Source organism: Nycticebus coucang, chromosome 19, assembly GCF_027406575.1.
Source record: "Nycticebus coucang isolate mNycCou1 chromosome 19, mNycCou1.pri, whole genome shotgun sequence".
NCBI lineage: Eukaryota > Metazoa > Chordata > Mammalia > Primates > Lorisidae > Nycticebus > Nycticebus coucang.
In genome coordinates, this window is record NC_069798.1 from 36,588,326 (window position 1) to 36,600,738 (window position 12,413).

The window sequence follows — 12,413 nt, forward strand, 5'->3', positions numbered from 1 at the left end:
AATTGCAACACGTGCTTTTTTCTGATTACCATTTGCTTGAAATGTGGACAACCATCTTTTCACCCTGAGTCTATATTTATCTTTTAAGGTAAGATGAGGTTGTTGTATGCAGCAGATATGTGGCCAGAGTTTTTGTATCCAGTCAGCCAACCTGTGCCTCTTTAGAGGACAATTTAAGCCATTCACATTAATGGAGAATATTGGTAAGCCTTGTACAATTTTTGGCCTCGAGTTTTTTGAACGTCCAGTGATCATTTTTAATTTTTTCACCACTGTGGAAGTTGGAATTTGATCAAAAGTTTCTGAGTGAGTTTATTTTTGTGGTAGAGGATCATGCTGGTCATTATGGAGGACAGGTTTGAGAATATCCTGGAGAGCTGGTTTAGTTATGGCAAGTTTCTTCAGCATGTGAATGTCAATAAAGTATTTAATTTCTCCATCATAAATGAAACTCAGTTTAGCTGGATACAGGATCCTGGGTTGAAAGTTATTTTGTTTTAGGAGATTAAAAGTCAATGACCACCCTCTTCTAGCTTGAACGGTTTTGACAGAGGTATGCAGTCATTCTAATATTCTTCCCTTTGTAGGTTATTGTTTTCTTATGTCTGACTGCTTTCAGAATTTTCTCCTTCATATTAACTTTAGTGAACTTAATTATGGTGTGCCTGGTGGATGTCTTATTCAGACTGAGTCGTGCTGGGGTTCTTAAAGTGTCTGCTCTCTGAATTTCAGAATGTCTGGACATGTCTGGGAAATTCTTTTTCATAATTTCATGTAGAAGAGCCTCTGTGCCTTGCGAAGCCACTGCATGACTTTCAGGGATTCCTCGAGGTGAATGTTGGCTTTCTTCGAATTATCACAGAACTCTGAGAGAATGATCCTTTTTCGTTCTCCATTTCTCTTCCTCTTTGAAAGTTTGGGAGCGTTTAAAAGCATTGTCTTCTATGCCAGAAATACTTTCTTCTGCTTGCTCTACTCTGTTACTGAAGTATTCTACTTTATTTTTCAAATCTTTGAGGACTGCAGATTCTTGTCTCAATGTGTCAAAATCTCTGCTGATTTTGTCTTTAAATTCGTTGAATTTTTGAGACTTTTGATTTCCTCCTGGAATTTCGAATTCTAACTTTTCCTCGTTTGCAATCCAAATTCTGAATTTGATTTCTGACATCTCGGCCATCTGTTTATGAATGGGATCTTCAGTTGTGTCTGCCATATCTTTCCTTGTGGGGGTTGATCTACTCTGGTTATTCACATTACCAGAGTTTTTATGCTGATTCCGCCCCATGATTATTTTACACTGTTTTAGTAGATGAGCAGATAAATAGAAGTTGGGTTGTGGGCTCCAGGAACAGTCATTAACCATCCCTTTGCCCAAAAGCTGGGACTGGTATGTGTACCTTTTCCCATGGAGCTTTGCGAAGGACCCGTGTAGTGCTATGGCCTGAGACACTGTGGACCTGCTTGGTGTGGTGGGGCTATGTGGCTCTGTCTTGTTTTCAGCTGGTCTCTGTACAACCCTAGTGAATCAGTTACTCTGGATTGAAGCCTCAGCTGTGGAGAAATACCAGCAATGAAGTCACCTCTCCCCCATAGGCAACAATTGGAAAAGGAAAATCAAACCTTCCCACAACCACACACCCACGGTACTACTTGGATCGTCCTCGGGCAACTGGCCCAGTTCAAGAGGTCCAAATCAATTGTCTCAGTCAGCACCTATCTCAGGTGGGAGAGTTTAAAATGTCTGGCAACTAGATCTCAGGGGTCTGCTGACAACTCAAATATGACTTGCTCTGGTGCTCTGTGAGGTCAGGAGGACCCACGCAGCAAATAGATAAGTCTGGGAAGGTTGATGCCTCCTTCCCTACCTTGCACCTCTGCCAGACCCAGTCATTGATAACCCCGCAGTGCTGTGACCCAGTTGCCTCCAATGAGCAGATCCTCCATGGATTTGCCCCTGCCTGAATCATAGGGAGATCTTTGTCTCCTCAGTCAGGCCGTTTCTCTCTGCTACTATCCGGCAGGCGGATGTGAGTCCTGACAACCTCGGGTGTTTAGTTCCAGCCCCGCCCCTGATTGATGTTACTGACAGAACAGAACAACTTTGTAGAATTTGTTTCTGTCCTGGCTGTATTCCCATGCAGAACATTCCCAATGCTGTTTGAGTTCACAGACTCTGGGACTCAGCCCCTGTCTATTCCGCTACCCAGTCTTGGCTGCAGTTTGTATTTGAGCAGCATGGTTAACTGTCAGTTCCAGCCTCTGCCTGTCCTCCTTTGTCTCAGCTAATGATCCCTGAGGGCCGGTTGCATCTTGGGCTCAGTAAAGTAGTCCTCTGGGTCAGCCCCGCCCTGGGAATCTTCCGGCCGTTCGTGTGTGTATTCTAGGCTCCATGGTCCATACCCGTTGGTACTGCCTCAGGGAACCCCTTTACTCTCGGGGCCTGCGTTTCCATCCCAGAGCTTTTCCTCCAGTGGCTGCCACCAGAGAAGATGCCCAGCCTCCTCTGGTTGCCCAGAGAGACAGGGCGTGTGCCTCCGCAATATCCATGGGTCAGCCCTATTTTTGCTGCTTCTGCTGGTGCTGTGTGCCTCGGAACACCGCCGATCCTGTATGGTTCCCTCTCAGCTGACTGTCGTCTCCTCACTCCTGTGCAGCATAATCAGCACTGACTAGCAACAGTCCATGGCCTATTCACCTCTTGAGAAAATACCCAAGAATCTGTACTCCTGGGGGACAGGCTACCAGACCTCAGAGCGAGAGTGGAGGGGAGTGCTGGAAGTTCAGAATTACAGGTAGAGAATATATACAGTTTTATGCCTGGCAGGAGTGTGCCATGGCATCCTAATATGGGAAATAGATCCAGTTTTTAGAGGGTCTCTCCCGTGGGATATAATGGGAGGACTTTTGAACTCTGCTCGCTTGTTTGTATGGAGTACTCTGAGCTGTTGTCATGGGGCAGGGGACTCCCGTCTGCTTGGTGATGGATTTTGTACCTTTTGTTTGTATTCTTGGGGTCACAGCTCCCCTCGGCAGAGTTGATGTGAGTTCTTCAACCTTCTCTCTTGTTGCAGCTCTAATCCACCAGGTTACTTGCTAAACCTCTGTCCTTTAACTCTCCTTCTGCACGGGAGCCTCTGAGTCCCTGGCTCCTTGCACTTGCCCCGTAGGCGGCCCAAATGATTCGTTAGCCAGAATGGAGCTCTGCCTTTGCCAGCTCTTACGGAAGCCCGGAAGCCCGGAAGCCCAGCCTGCCCGTTGTGGCCATGGCCACGGAGCTATCCTCTAGAGCTGGGCTGCTGCTGTTGCTGTTGCCGCTGACTTTCGTTGTCACCGGAATCACTATTTTTAGAGAATTGGTGACATTGTATTATTCTTTATATGTTTTTTCATTGAATTTTTTTCTCAAGAACTTGGCCCTTTATTAAATATTTAGAAACCCTGGTATATAGTTCATATAGGAAAGACAGAAAAATGTTTACCTTTCTTCTAATTTTAAGAATAATGAATTATGAAACTAATGTAGGACCTTCACATGAAAGCTATAACCCAGTTACAACCTAAGAATAGGGAGAAAGGGGAAAGGGAGGGGAGGGAGGGGGAAGCAGGGGGATTAATAGGATTACACCTGCGGTGCATCTTACAAGGGTATATGTGAATCCTAGTAAATGTGGAATGTAAAGGTCTTAGCAAAATAACTAAGAAAATGCTACAAAAGCTATGTTAACTAATGTGATGAAAATGTGTCAAACGATCTATGAACCAAGTATATGGTGCCCCACGATCATACTAATGTACACAGCTATGGTTTAATAAAAAAAAAAAAAAAAAGAAAGAAATCAAATCTATCTTCCCATGTTAAAACATATTTTGATTAATAAAACAACTTACTGTTTATTAGTAGATTTTTTTAAAAAAATAATGAGTTTATGTGCTTGTAACTTGCAAAGGTGATGATTGATGTAATTTGTGTTTACCTGTTTGTAAATTTTGTCATGAACTTTTGGACTTAAACATTTTTGGTATGTTATAGTCATTTACTGTTTTTATTTTTTTGTAGCCTTGGAAATGCAAGACCTCAAAAAATTAGGTATAGACTCAGAATTGTTACTCTCAATGGAAATCTTTAGTAAAAGGCAAAAGATTTATACCATCTGAAGAGAAACCAGAGTATGTCTTCATGTTTTATAATGTCCAATAAATTCTATTTTGGGCACTAGGAGTCCTTTTGAGAGTACTTTATTAATAGTCATTGACAGCTTCTTTGCTTTTTGGTAAGCAATCTATACTAGGCTCATTGGGTATTTTTCTTCTTCAGAGAGATACTTTTAGTGGGAAATAGTATAGACCTTAAACTGGACACTATTGGATGCCATAAGTTTTACTCACTTTACAGTTGTAAAATGTTTCTTTGTGTAATTTGTGCATTATTAAATATGAACAAGAATGATCAATTTTGATGTGTTTGTTGACTGTTTGTGTTTATGTTTCTGTATATTGTTTTTTGGTGTGCGTTGCCTTTTTTTTTTCCACATTGTTATCAGTCAGGCTTTATTTTTATTGTATGAAAGTGGTGTTCATTTTTTCTCCTTTTTCTTTCCTTTTTTTTTTTCTTTTTTAATTTCAGGTTAATGGGAGGGTACAACCAGGTCACAATATTTGAGTTTGTTAGGTAGAGTCCCTGTTGTAGTTGTGTCCCACACCCAACAGGTGTGCCTTAAACTCTTACATTGTGTCTATTAAGTGGGAGAACCCCAAACTCCTCCTCCTCCTTTCTCGCCCCCTGACTTGGGTACTCTGCCCCAACTTGAAATGAGTTTTTCTTTTCTTCTTCTTCTTTTTTTTTTTAGAGACAGTGTTTCACTTTGTCGCCCTTCGTAGAGTGCTTTACTGCCACAGGTCACAGCAACTTCCAACTCTTGGGTTTATATGGGGTTGGTGCCCTGCCCCCTGAGCCATAGGTGCCACCCTGAAATGAGTTTTTCTCCTATGTGGGCACGAATTAGATCATCTACTGGCTTCATATTAATACTGACTACATTGGATACTTGCTTTTCCATTCTTGTGATACTTTACTGAGAAGACTGTGATTCAACTTTGTCCAGGTTAATACAAAAGATGTAAAATCATCATCTTTTTTATGGCAGAATATTATTCCATGGTATATATTATATACCACAGCTTGTTAATCTGTTCCCGAGTTGGTGGGCATTTAGGTTGTTTCCACATCTTGGCGCTTGTCAATTGAGCTCCAATAAACAACCTAGTGCAAATGTTTTTATGATAAAATGATTTTTTTCTTCTTTCTTCTTATTATTTAATTATTTTAGAGACAGAGTCTCACTTTATTGCCCTTGGTAGGGTTCTGTGGTGTCACAGTTCACAGCAACCTCCAGCTCTTGGGCTTAGGTGATTCTCTTGCCTCAGCCTCCGGAGTAGCTGGGACTACAGGTGCCCACCAGAGTGCCTGGCTATATATATATATATATATATTTTTTTTTTTTTTTGCAGTTTTTCTGGGGCTGGGTTTAAACCCACCACCCTCTGTATATGTTGGTATTTGCTGGCACCTTACCCACTGAGCCACAGGCGCCGCCCGTTTTTTTTTTCTTTTGTGGAGATGCCTAGTACTGGGATTGTGGGATCAAATGGGAGGCCTAATCTGAGTTCTTAAAGAATTCGTCATACTTCTTTCCAAAGAGGCTGTATTAGTTTGCAGTCCCACCAACAATATAAAAATATTCCTTTCTCTTTTTTTTTTTTTGTAGAGACAGAGTTTCACTTTATTGCCCTCGGTAGAGTGCTGTGGCGTCACACAGCTCACAGCAACCTCCAACTCCTGGGCTTAGGCGATTCTCCTGCCTCAACCTCCCAAGTAGCTGGGACTACAGGCGCCCGCCACAACGCCCGGCTATTTTTTAAAGATTGAAAAAGTATCAAGATATTCAAACATATCTTATTTTTTAAAATTATTAAGTGCAAAGGTATACAAAATGCCTTAGATTTTACTACTTTAAAAAGTATCAATATATCCAAACGTAACTTTTTTTTTTTTTTTTTACTACTCACCTACACACATTTCTAGTTTTTTCCTTTCCATTCCGGTTGATTACTTGCTCGTTCAGCTTTGGTAGAGCTACTATATTTGAGTAGAGCTCATATTTGGAAGTCCTTGTTCAAAAAATATTTAAAAAAGAAAACACATTAATAGAAGATCATCTTTAACTCTCCACAAAAAACAGACCAAGAGACTCAACAATAACATGATTAAAACACACAGTTGTCTAAAGCTCTTTATGATTTTATTTAATCTTTAGATCTTCTTGGTAGCTTTTTGAAAGAAACACGACAGTTAAAAGGTAATGAATGATATCTGACAAACAAGTTCGCAAACTTGCCATCATACGCTTCATTGGCAGCACCGTCCAAATAGCTCAGTAGGTTTCATAACCTTGATTATCAGTGTCTCACAGCTGTGCTCATGTTGATGGGTGCCAGTGTCTTGCTGAATGGAGTTCATTATTGCTATTACATGTTTGTGTGCTGTTGCAAGAATGTTGAAGCTTGAGTTAGAGCAATGAACAAACATTAAATTTTTTTTTTTTTTTTTCAGACAGTTTTACTTTGTTGCCCTCAGTAGAGTGCCTTGGTATCACAGCTTACAGCAAAGTAAAACTCTTGGGCTTAAGCGATTCTCTTGCCTCAGTCTCCTGAGTAGCTGGGACTAGACACCTGCCACAACTCCTGGCTGTTTTTTGATTGCAGTTGTCATTGTTGTTTAGCAGGCCTGGCTGGGCTCGAACCTGCCAGCTTTGGTGTATGTGGCCGGCACCTTACTCACTGAGCAACAGGTGCCAAGCCACAAACATTAAATTTCTTGTTAAACTTGGCAAGAGTGCGAGTCAAAGCAGGGACACTTTAGTACACCTTTATGGGGAAAATGTCAAGAAGAAAATGTCAGTATACAAATAGATTAAACATTTTTCTGATGGGAGAGAAAGTGTCACTGATGAAATGAGGTCAGTAGCAAGTAAAATTGATGAAAACATTCTAAAAATTAGTTGAGTTGTGTGACTCAATGGCTGACTGTGAGCAGCATAGCAGACCAAGTAAGCATGGACAAAGACACAGTTGTGAATATCTTGGCATGAGAAAGGTTGTGTGCAAAAAATAGTTCTGAAGGCGCTCACCCAGTATTGTCTGTGAGGGAGATGTTAGCACTGAACAAATTAACATCCTTCCTACTCATCTGATCTGGCCTGAAGGACTTTTTTTCTTTATCTGAAGATAAAGGAAATATTGAAAGGAAGGCATTTTGATGACATTTGGAACATTAAAGGTAATACTGTGGCAACTCTGGCCTTAGCAGGAAAAGAGTTAAAAAATTGCTTAGAAGGGTGGACTAGGAGCTGACATCAGTGCATAGCTTCCCAAGGGGTGTATTTTGAAGGTGACTGTAGTAGTACTCAGCAATGAGGTGCATGTATTGCTTTTTCTAGGACAAGTTCACGAACTTAATTGTCAGGTCTTGTTTTCTTTCACTTTAAAGCAAGATAACCAAGCTTAGGGTGAATTTAGAGTACATGCTAAATTTCTTACTGTAGACATCGGAATTTTTTTTATATGAACGCATTATTGTATTCATTTTTATCTTACTTTAAAGTGAAAGAAAACAAGACTTGACAATTAAGTTCATGAACTTGTCCTAGAAAAAGAATTTGATCATAATAGCTAAGTCATGGAAAAAGCCCAAGTGCCCATCGATCCACGAATGGATTAATAAATTGTGGTATATGTATACCATGGAATACTATGCAGCCTTAAAGAAAGATGGAGATTTTACCTCTTTCATGTTTACATGGATGGAGCTGGAACATATTCTTCTTAGTAAAGTATCCCAAGAATGGAAGAAAAAATACCCAATGTACACAGCCCTACTATGAAACTAATTTGGGACTCTCACATGAAAGCTATAACCCAGCTACAACTTAACAATAGGGGGAAGTGGGAAAGGGGGGGGTGGGTAGAGGGAGGGGAATCGATGGGATCACACCTGTGGTGCATATTACAGGGGTATTTGCGAAACTTGGTAAATGTAGAATGTAAATGTTTTGGCACAGTAACTGAGATAACGCCGGAAAGGCTATGTTAACCACTGTGATAAAAATGTGTCAAATGGTTTATGAAGTGAGTGTATGATGCCCTATAATCATATCATTGTATACAGTTATGATTTAATAAAAAATAAAATAAAATAAAATAAAATAAAATAAAATAAAATAAAATAAAATAAAATAAAATAAAAATAAAAAAAAAAAGAAAAAGAATTTGATCAAATTCTTAATTTTGTTATTTTTAAGATTACCGCCAGTGTGATGAAGTGGGTATGTTGTCTACTGATCCATCTCTCCTTTTTTTCTGTAGTAATACTAACTGCTTGGAGGAGAAAAGAATGGCATGTGGAAAATAGTATGACATGGATTTTAGCTGCTTACTTAATTGCTTTACATCCCAGTGGAGACTTAAAGCTTGGCAATAGAGACATGCATTTCCTTGTGTAGAATTCTCTTTATTTTGAGGAATCTAAAATGTCCTATATGAACTGTATTAATTTACTTCTACTTTGAAAATTCTCTTTTTCCCTAGCATGTTTCGCCAAGGGATGCATGACTTGAAAGTCTGGCCCAATGTAGAAGCAGATGGATCAGAACCCACAAAAACTCCTGGCAGAACAAGCAGCACTCTCTCAGAAGATCAGATGAGCCGCCTTGCCAAGGTACAAAAGAGATGTTTGGAACAGGTGGAACGCTCTGAAGGATGCTTATCATAATATAGCATGATATTATGCATTCTGTCAGATTTTTTGAAATTGAAATTTAATTTTTCGTAACAGTTTTTTGAGATATAATTTACTTACTGTAAAATTCACCCTTGGAAAATGTACAGTCTAATAGTTTAGTAAATTCACAGAGTGGTGTATTTACACCACTATGTGTATATATATATATATATATTTATTTATTTATTTTATTTTTTAATTTTTTTTTTGAGACAGAGCCTTAAGCTGTCACCCTTATAGAGTGCTGTGGCAGCACAGCTCACAGCAACCTCCAACTGTTGGGCTTAAGCGATTCTCTTGCCTCAGCCTCCCAAGTAGCTGGGATTACAGGCGCCCGCCACAACGCCTGGCTGTTTTTTTGTTGTAGTTGTCCTTGTTTCCGGGCTGGATTTGAACACGCCAGCTCTGGTGTATGTGGCTGGTGCCTTAGCTGCTTGAGCTACAGGCGCTGAGCCACCACTGTATATTTTTAGAATATTTTCATCACCCCTAAAAGAAACCATGTACCTATTAGCAGTTACTCCCCATTTCCTCCTCCATCCAGTACCTGGCAAATACGAACCTACTTTCTGTCTCTATGGATTTGCATGTTCTGGACTTTTCATATAAAATATGGCCTTTTATGTCTGAAAGTCAACCAGATTTGAAAACGTGAAGATGTTGGAGATGTTTTCAAGATGACCACCTACTTTTTCTGGTGATACAGCATTAAATATTCAAGTATTACTTGCTGGAGATTGTTATGTTTTTTGGAAGCAAATTTCCTCAGATAATTAACTCGTCTAAATTTCTTTCACCCTCCTTTTTATAAGCAGACTGTTACTATTTTTTGTTTTTCACAATTGTTTTATCAACTGTTTTCACTTAAAAATACTCAATTTTGCTCGATTTTGTACTTAAAATGAACCACTGGCATTTATTTTATGAATCTCTTTCCATATAGCATTGAGTTAGATACTGTTTAAAGATGCTTTTACAGTTGTTTTGTAAAGAGAATTTGTTTTAATTCTTACATGTATTTTTCCTTTCCAATCTTATTAGTGTGAATGATGATGTCTGGAGAAAGTTTTGATGCCAAGCATTTAACAGCTTTTTGCTTTCACTTACATGTGGCGGAAATCTTAATTATAAAGAATAAGTGCTTGTGTTAGCTAGGTTTTGTGCTTCAGGTAGATTTTTTTTTTTTTTTTTTTTTGAAACAGTCTTGCTCTGTTGCCCTAGGTGGAGTGCTATGGCATCATCATAGCTCACAGGAAGCTGAAACTTTTGGGCTTAAGTAATCCTCTTGCTTCAGCCTCTCGAGTAGCTGGGACTACAGGCAGCTGCCACAACACCTGCCTAATTTTTCTATTCTTAGTAAAGATGAGGTCTTGCTCTTGCTCAGGCTAGTCTCAAACTCCTGAGCTCAAGCAGTCCACCCACCTTGGCCTCCCAGATTCCTTAGATTATTGGTGTGAACCATCATGCCTGGCTACAAAATAATATTTTCCTTAAGTCCATCCTTTCGTTTTGTATTGCTCTTTTAAGGAAAAGTGCTGTTTTAGCTACTTAATAAGCATATTGACCAATATTCTCCATAATTAATAAATAAAATTTAATATTCAGTTTCCTATCTGGGATTTTGTTTTCATTCTTACATAGGACGTAGGAAGGCTCTCATTTGTCTACCCTGTCTTTAAGAGTTTACCTTTTTTTGGGCAGTGCCTGTGGCTCAGTGAGTAGGGCGCCGGCCCCATATGCCAAGGGTGGCGGGTTCAAACCCAGCCCCGGCCAAACCGCAACAAAAAAATAGCCAGGTGTTGTGGCGGGCGCCTGTAAGTCCCAGCTGCTCGGGAGGCTGAGGAAAGAGAATCGCGTAAGCCCAAGAGTTAGAGGTTGCTGTGAGCCGTGTGACGCCACGGCACTCTACCCGAGGGTGGTACATTGAGACTCTGTCTCTACAAAAAAAAAAAAAAAAAAAAAAAGAGTTTACCAGGGCTAGGTTTGAACCCACCACCTCCGGCATATGGGACCGGCGCCCTACTCCTTGAGCCACAGGTGCCGCCCAAGAGTTTATCTTTTTTAAACCTCTATTTATGACTTTTATGAATCTTGAATTGTTAATAGAATATTTATTGGAATCAGCTCATTAGTAGCCTGTGAGCTACTCTAATGTGAAAAAGCTTAAATCTCTACTGTGAGAGGAGTGTAGAATATATTGAAGAAGCAAGAGCTTTTAAATTGTCTTTTAAGAGCAGCACATTGTAGATGAAATCCTAAATTTGAGGGGGAAGGGGCAGAGTCAAGAGATATAAAGCTTTGTGGTTGTACAATTTATTCACTTTATTTCTCTATTAAATTATTTAGGCTTTTGTTCATGTTTCTGATTTTTTACCATAATTATTTTTGATAAAAAATTTTAAAAATAAGTTTTGCAACAACTATATTTTTTCAGAGATTAGTTCATATGGCATAATTATTGGATTTATTTGAATTGGACTTCTGGCTTTTTAATGTACCTGTTATGTTTATTATTTCTCATTTTAACCTTTAAAATTTTATAGTAGAGAAAAAAATGAGATTTGGTATTGATCGACATTTTTTTACAATTGAAATAGTAATTACCTCTTAATAGTTGTATGAGTTCATATTTATTCATTAAAATAGCCATGTACATTGCAACTCTAAAAATGATGACTAAGCATATACAAAGTAATGAGGTATTGGAAAGAAACTTTTTTTTGAGGCAGAGTCTCACTATGTTGCCCTCTGTAGAGTGCTATAGTGTCACAGCTCACAGCAACCTCAAACTCTTTTGGGCTCAAGCAATTCTCCTGCCTTAGCCTCCCAAGTCGCTGGGAGCCCGCCACAACACTTGGCTATTTTTTTTTTTTTTGGCTGTAGTTGTCATTGCTGTTTGGCAGCCCAGGCTGGGCTCGAACTCACCACCTCCGGTGTTATGTGGCTGGCACCCTAGCTGCTTGAGCTACAGGCGCTGAGCCATGGAAGGGAACTTTTTAATGTTTTTGTTAATTGGTAACAATAATTGTCAACAAATTCCTTGTAAAGGAGTGTGTCAAGAGGTTCCTACTTTTTCAAGAGATTGTTATTAAAATTTATATGCTGTCTGCATTGCTCAGAGTGGTTAACAATTTTCAGATGCATCCTTGTTGGTTTGTAAATCTTTAAAATAGGAATAAAAATAAATGAGAATAAGCATATGCAGTCCTAATGGTACGTGAAAATTAGAGCAGAGCTCTTTTACACACTCTTTTACCCCTAACAGAATTGTACTCTTAACCTTTGAAGTGTGAACTTCAGAGCTTGCTATGCTGTGATAGCTTGCTTTAGTGTTAACTTATGTTCCCCAAAGACTAAATAGAAACCATTACAATCAGTAGTTAGACTTTTTTGTTTTTTGCAGTTTTTGGCCGGAGCTGGGTTTGAACCCGCCACCTCCGGCACATGGGGTCGGCACCCCACTTCGTTGAGCCACAGGCGCCACCCCAGTAGTTACATTTTTTAAGGGGAAAAATACATCCTGTTTGTAGCATTGTTAAGAATTGCTCTCTCTTTAAAGGAAGCTTTTTAAAATTTC

At 39.5% G+C, this 12,413-nt stretch overlaps 1 protein-coding gene and 1 non-coding gene across 7 annotated transcripts in view; one reads left to right on the forward strand and one right to left on the reverse strand.

Moving 5' to 3' along the window:
* LOC128571651 (phosphatidylinositol 3-kinase catalytic subunit type 3-like) overlaps positions 1-12,413 on the forward strand; it is a 189,507-nt gene that overhangs the window by 13,964 nt on the left and 163,130 nt on the right. For all 6 annotated transcript variants that reach the window (XR_008375948.1, XM_053571250.1, XM_053571253.1 and 3 more), the window contains one exon: positions 8,644-8,773. Coding sequence is in view for 5 of the 6 variants with exons in the window: in XM_053571250.1 (XP_053427225.1) it covers positions 8,644-8,773 (130 nt within the window). In the remaining variant the exon portion in view is untranslated. The remainder of the gene's footprint in view (positions 1-8,643; positions 8,774-12,413) is intronic.
* Positions 4,056-4,171, reverse strand: LOC128572249 (U5 spliceosomal RNA). The gene has a single exon (XR_008376142.1). It is a non-coding gene; the product is annotated as a U5 spliceosomal RNA (small nuclear RNA).